This window comes from Barbus barbus (genome assembly GCF_936440315.1).
Source record: "Barbus barbus genome assembly, chromosome: 45".
Classification (NCBI taxonomy): domain Eukaryota; kingdom Metazoa; phylum Chordata; class Actinopteri; order Cypriniformes; family Cyprinidae; genus Barbus; species Barbus barbus.
The window spans coordinates 19575100-19582406 of record NC_136723.1 but is presented as its reverse complement, the minus strand read 5'-3'; the positions used below and the strand labels follow the sequence as shown (position 1 = coordinate 19582406).

At 36.9% G+C, this 7307-nt stretch overlaps 1 protein-coding gene across 1 annotated transcript; it reads right to left on the bottom strand.

The window, feature by feature from the left end:
* Positions 1 to 5051: 5051 nt before the first annotated feature.
* On the bottom strand, positions 5052 to 7010 carry LOC306864236 (ATP-sensitive inward rectifier potassium channel 1-like). The gene is made up of 2 exons (XM_079408088.1): positions 6848 to 7010; positions 5052 to 6234 (listed from the first exon to the last, which is right to left on the bottom strand). Exon 2 carries the CDS (start codon positions 6225 to 6227, stop codon positions 5055 to 5057), a length of 1173 nt encoding a protein of 390 aa, XP_079264214.1. The 5' UTR covers positions 6228 to 6234; positions 6848 to 7010; the 3' UTR covers positions 5052 to 5054.
* Between the last annotated feature and the right edge of the window lie 297 nt (positions 7011 to 7307).

The window sequence follows — 7307 nt, the reverse complement described above, 5'->3', positions numbered from 1 at the left end:
GTGCTACAAAAACGATGCCGGCTCCTATGTCCAAAAATGAAATCCAACAGATGCCTGTGAGTTCCTCAAATGGCATCTGATGAAATTCCAGAGTAACTTTCTGCACAGAACTGCTAAGATAAACTAGTCTTTTTTTTGTTTTTACCTCCAGGACAAATGGATTCTTCACTCACTCCTGATTCTGGTCCAGTTCTGGATTGATCCACTGATAGAAGTACAGTCATCTCTTGAGAATTATGAGAATGCCCCAAGTGCCCTGCTTACCAGGAACAAATGGATGTCTACCAAACTAATGAGCTTGGAGCAAGGTGTACTGGTTCTTATTAGACAGGTGAATATGAATTGTTGAAAATTATGAGTCTAAACTCTTAATCAACCAATCAAACACCCTTTTTGATTAATCTGGTCTCTCTGTCTGTCAGATATTGGGTGAAGGTGGTTTGCTTCTGGGGGGTCCTGAAGAGACATCTGATCGCTTCGTCTCTTCCAATATACTTGAGACTCTGAGGAGAGACTACAGTGTGATCTACTGCTTCAGGAAAGATGCACACAAGATGCAGACATTCCTCAAACTGCTGAAGTGCCGCCAGATCGACAAGGAGAATTGCTCCTTTTTCTAACTTAAAAAAAAATTATTCTGCCGTATTATTTTGAGTGTTTCAGTGTTATTCTGCCAAAGCTGGTTTTGAATTTGCACAAATATTGAAAAATAATAATAATAAAAAATATTTTGGCATGAATACTTTGAGTGTTTTTGCTTTTAATGTCATATGGTTCACTGAAGGTTGTAAAATGTCACTAAATAAAAAAAAAAAATGCATATTGGGAGAAATATTTAATCAAAATCACACTTGATACATACAGAAAATGATAGTAAGTAGCCGTCTGTCACAAACTCTCAAACTAACCCAAAGTCTGAGACATCTGGATAAAAATCTGTATTTGTTTCCACATTTAAACCCCAAAATTAATCATATTTTCAGGATTTTGAGAGATTTAAAACAAAGGCATGAAACTGAGTCACTATTGATTTTTCAGATATAGGTCAGATGTTTTTGCTTCCTCTGAAGTATAAGATCAAATCATACCGGACAACATGGATCATGGGGTTTTGTTCAGTCTTGCTCTTTCAATAAAAGCAAAAGGAGTACATATAAAATAATTATGAAAAAAAAAAATCTTATTTTCCAGATGAAAAAAAAAAAGTGTCAAAAAAACGAGAGCCATCAAACTAGGCATTGTTATTATTGCTATATATGGTGAACAAAGTGCCGGTTCATTTTGAAACTGATAACAGTATATTATATTGAAATGCTTCACAATATCCTACCTCAGTGTCCACTAATGAGAACATCAAAGTTTGTGCCCAATTATCACTCAAGAAGGAGAAAATTAAACGTCTATCTTAAACCCAGTCTTATACACGTTCAGGCGGTTAATTTGCAGCCAAAAAAAAAAAAAAAAGCACACAGCTTGATCTAGTTTCCCAGCGCGTCATGTATCTGAGATAAAACTCCAGACGACTTTGTCTTTACCAACATCTCTGTCATTTAAACAGAGGTGTTGATGCTGTGAAGGCTAAAAAAAGTGGTTCAGTGTTGCAGTTTTAGTGAGTTATAGGCTTAATCCAAACTTCCCCACAGCAAGCCATACATAGAGACTCGAGAAATCCAAAACGCTCTAAAAACAGTGAGGATTCAAAAACATATTAAAGGGTTAGTTCACCCAAAAATGAAAATTCTGTCATTAATTACTCACCCTCATGTCATTCCAAACCCGAAAGACCTTCGTTCATCTTCGAAATACAAATTAAGATATTTTTGATGCATCCTGAGAGCTCTCTGGCCCTCCCATAGACAGCAAGTGTCCTTACATGATCAAGGTTCAGAAACGTGTGGCACAGCTGACACAGAACAGCATAAGCTTTACGTATGTGATACTCTCCAAAATGGCACGAGGGTGACGCGGAGGAGACGAATTGTTGAATAAAGTAGTTTTTTTCTTTCTTTTGCGCACAAAAACTATTCTCGTAGCTTCGTAGGTTGAACCACTGATGTCACATGGATAATCTTACCGATCTCCTTGCTATATGTTTCTGGACCTTGATCGTGTAAGGATCCTTGCTGTCTATGGGAGGGTCAGAGAACTCTCAGATTCCATATGAGATCATAGATTCCATATGAGATCATAGATCATATGGAGGCGCAAGAGAGCTGGAGTGTTGCTCCAATGCTGAGGTTTGCTAGTTGTCCAGTTAGCCTCTGCTATAGAGGCAATTAAGTACCCACACTGCAAATGAATGGCAATGATTTGCTGGCCTGGAAAAATCTAGGTTGAGCTAATTACCTACCTGTATATTTATGTACCACAACAGGGGACAGACAACTTTAGTTTAGTTAATGTTTAAAATATTTTAAATTAAAAACTATCTTTTATGTGAGTCTTAATAAAATAGGCCCTTCAGAGTTTTGCCATTTTTCACATACATGCCAATTTAGGGTTTATGCTAAGATTATGTTGTGCCTGACAAAAAGCCCTTTCACATTTAAAATAGTTCATTGTGGGTCATTCGAAACCCCCAGGGAAAAGAAACCTTTAAAAGCCTATTTCAACTTAAATTACTTACCCAGGCTGGGGGTTAACAGTTAACCCTGGTTATTCATAATCTGACGTTAAACTATACATTCCTAAACCCTGGGTTAACATTATTATTTGCGGTGACTGATTGGATGAATGCAGCATGCGATCTGTTTACATAATGGCTCTAGCATTGTGCCTTCTCATATTATGCTGACTATTGAGTTTTTCCTGAATGGACTTGTCGGACGATAAAAGAATGAACAAAACATTTTCTTGTTCACTTCGGTTCATGTGTTTTCTGTCACCATTTGACATTTTCCCACTCAAATTCTGAAAGGCTACAACACACGCTCTTTCCGTGACTGTTCAAAACATGTACATATGTGACCCTGGACCACAAAACCAGTCTTAAGTCGCTGGGGTATGTTTGTAGCAATAGCCAAATATACATTGTATAGGTCAAAATTATCCATTTTTCTTTTATGCCAAAAATCATTAGGATATTAAGTAAAGATCATGTTCCATGAAGATTTTTAGTGAATTTCCAACCGAAAATATAACAAAACTTAATTTTTAATTAGTAATATTTAGGGTTCCCTAGCCGGGGTTAAAAGTAGGGTATAGAACGACTATAACTTGGTGCTAGTACAACCTGAACAAATGTACCACGGTTATAGCATATTTATTATTACTTGGTGCATGCTATTTATTTATTTGTTTGTTTTTTGCCAAGTAGCCTACATTAAAGGGGTCATGAACTGCCTTTGTTTTTCACTTTGTAGCCTGTTCTCTGAGGTCCACTTCTAATGTTATAAAGATTTTTATGTCAAAAAAAAAGCAATTTTCTGTCCTGTTTTTAAGCTGTCGTTTTGACAAACTGGCTTCATTATAAGCTGTTTTTCGACTAAAAATGAAGTTTTGAGTTCTGAAATAAACAGGATGTTTTTATAGTACAATGACCTCTTATATGTCAAAAGATAAAGGGTAATTTTGGTTTCTCAGTTCATGACCCCTTTAATGTAAAGGATTATAGCTCATGTATTTCATCAGACAAACTAATAGGTTATCTGGAGAGTGTAGGTCAGAATTTTATCAGGCTGTATGAAAGCAATATAACCCTCATGAAAACTACAACTTCATGGACAATACCGGAATAAAAGACTTCAACATTTAAATAAAAGAAGCATTACTGTTTATGCAATGTTGAAATTACTCACCTATTAGTGAATAAAGATAAACATGTATGACATTCCTGCAGAATCGAATATTTCCAGCGCCTCAGTCCTTTTTAGTCTGAACAGCAAAAATGTTTACAAGGCAATTAAAAAAAAAAATAAATCACATTCTCAGTTCGCATCTACTCTCGAAAGGTGCGTGGAATTGCTAGTTTATGACAAAGGACTCTTCTCTGGTACTGGATTTCCACTTACTCCTCTTATGCTTCTCCTTAATCTAATTTGGCTTGTGCTCTAATCCTCCAATGAACACTCAGCAGGTGACTCTTGTCAATGTCTGCAATCAAAGAGCACTTAAAGCTCCCCAAACTGTTCTCCAGTGATTCTGTTAGAAGTTAGATCTTTATGAAACAGAATAAAAAAACAATATTTGCACAGATATGCAAATATTGGCCGTTTTCTAAAACCTATTTGACCTGCCTTGATGTCTACAAAGACACCTGCATTCTAAAGTAGGATTCTAACAAAAGGAACCCCATAAGTGATGATTTGAAATGCTCTCTGGGGGGTTCAGAGTTACACACTGAAGGTTTGGTTAAGTGTGGGGGAACAAAAGTAAAATATCCAATAGATTTGGCATGAATGCATAATTCTGAAAAATTTCGTGCAGTTCAAATGAAGGAAGAAAAATCCAGATACTTTTCAACTGAATATAATGGAATAAAAATGAAGACTGTTGTGATTAAAAGCAATTCATTGACAGGAAGTGTGATGCATGTGCAATCAAATGTCTGAAAATGTGCATGTCTACAGCATTTGTCTTCATTTTCTCTTTAAAACCGAATGGTACTGCGTAGTTTGCCATTTACATGTTGCAAAGTTATATGAATATATTATACAAAAATAAACGGTCAGTTTTATGTATTTATATATATAAAACATTTTTTTGGAAAAATGACAAGAGACTTCCATAATGTTAAACGAGATTTATATTTTAAATGCTGTTCTTCTGAACTTTCAAGTCAAAGAATCCTAATTTAAAATAAAAAGAAACACTCAATTGATGTCTTTTTGACAGGTATTACAGCTTGATCAAAACAAGGCATCTTGTTTTTACAATTGTTAGCTTTTGGTGTCAGAAATGCTTATGATTTCTTAAAAGTCTGCCTACAGAGGCAGCTCAATAGGTTTTGGTACACAGCCAATGTGTCTGTCAGAGAACATAATATAGCAAGTCCTCCTCTTCCTCCCTCCTCTTTTATATGGCATCTAACTTTCACAGGATGGTTTACCGTGTATTTAACCAGTTGCTACTGCAGCAAACTCTAAATCACTCTTCTCAGTTACATCAACAGAGTCTTGAAGATCAATAACATGAAATCCCAGATTGTAGATGCCTTCACGTTCGTGTTGGTGGAGAATGAGCTCCTTGTTATGTTCGTTGAGGAAACAGCAAGCGCAGTGCGGGGTCACCGCTGCCTCTGTTTTGGAAAAGTTGGACAGGTCGACACGGTATTTCCCACCTTTGGTGCGAGAGATGACGGGCAGGAAGTTGTAACCCCACTTGATCTCCCGTGGAAGGTAGGAAGTTCGGACTTGACAGGACAAGCTGGTGGATTCAGCCGTTCCATCTAGGAAGACCACCAATTCAAAGTCCTGCTGCTGAAGAGTGTCCACAGCCATTTCGGAAAACGGGCTGGATATGTCGATCACATGGTACAGGGTAAGTGGACAAACGAAGAACAGGTTGTCCTTTCCAGCATCCACCAAAAAGTCAATATTCACCTGATCCAGTATGATGGTTTCCCCCTCTGGAGAGATGGTGGTTCGGAGAAGCTTTCCATAAATGTGGCTGCCAATAAGAAGAGTTTTTCGTAGGTTGGCCACACGTATCTGGAGGCACAGATTTCCCTTCCAAAGACAAATGACCGCTGTTTCGCTGAATGTTACCGTCTTTGCTCTTCTCTTCGGGAGAGAGATCTTTGCCAAAATGAGTCCACACATAAAGCAGTTTATGATGGCGCCCATGAGGGACTGGATGATCAAGAGGGCGACTGTGCCTGGGCAGTGACCCGTGAGAGCCCGACTGCCATAGCCAATAGTTGTCTGGGTCTCTAAAGAGTACAAGAAGGCAGTCGTGAGACTGTTAATGTTATCTATACATTTCAACCGCTGGGATTCAGATGAGTTCTGGAGAACATCTAAGTCTCCGTTATTTTTTGCAAGCGAATACCAAAGCAAACCAAAAATGAACCAACTTCCTGTGAAGGCAGCGGCAAATAAAAAAATGACAAAACACCAGCGAATCTCAACAAATGTAGTCCAGAAGTCCATGAGGAAAGCAAAATGGTTGTGATATTCAGTGGTCCCAAATTTAATGTTGCAGTGGCCATCCTTTGTAACAAGACGAGTTCTCCTAATTTTCCGCTCCACAAGGTGATTGTGAATCTGTTTCTGGATGAACTGGAACATCTTTCAGCTAGTAGAAATACACAAGTATTAATATCAGTTGCACAACACTATAAATATTTTTAATAAATAATTTAATTTTACTATAACTCATTTCAAAAATAAAAAAATAATTTTTAAATAACTCATTTTATTTGCATTTATATGTACACATAATATATATTAAATACAAACGTATTTAGATCACTTATTTTTACAATAGACAATTATATTAAATATACACTTTATATACATACACGTATATAAAAGCATAAGTTAAATCAATTAATAATATACAAACTACATTTTTAATAGTTGAAACTATTTATTGTGCCCTTTAACTGATATATAAGCATGTAAAAGACAATTACATTTTATTTAAAGCTAAAAAACACATTTTTAAAAATGGTTTCCTCTTAATAATTTACAACACAGCTATAATAATTTGATGCCTTACAAGAAGTGAAACTCAGAAAATGTATTTTTCTTCTGTAAGAAAAGCACATTCAAAAGTTGCCTGCTAACCCAAAAGATAAATACTGCATTTACTGCAGCTCATAATCCTCTTAAACACAACAAACCACACCAATAAAGCACTGATTGCTTTTTTGACACCTATATGTGAAAAAGTATTCACCTCATACCTGCAAACTGAAAAGGTCCCAGCAAACAAAGTGTTCCTTGAAGTTCAGGCCATGAAGTTTTCTTTCCAAGCATATAACCATCGGGGTGCTGCTAAAATCCTCAATGAAATGTCCTAATCCCAGGCACATGCCTCAGTTTACACACTCTAAAGCAAAGACATCTTAGAAAATGGTTCCAAAACTAACCTCACATCAGATGTAGTGTTCGCACACCGATCAACCAATGCAAACCAGAGGAAAACTAATTAAAGAGACACCATTATAGCATACGGGATGGGTTTACATTGAGGGTCAATGTTCTAGTTATCCAAATTCCTCTTCAGATCCTCCCCAGCAATCAGGGAACCCCATCTGAAAGGAGGAACTTCAGCTGTGGAGCTCCTCGCTGCTTGTACCCATGGGAACGCAAAGGCTTTGCAAAGAACAACACAAAGAAATAGTTGAATCACATTTCCCGTTG

Coding starts and splice junctions, on each gene's coding strand:
- LOC306864236 (XM_079408088.1), bottom strand. CDS start 6,227: ATGTTCCAGTTCATCCAGAAACAGATTCACAATCACCTTGTGGAGCGG.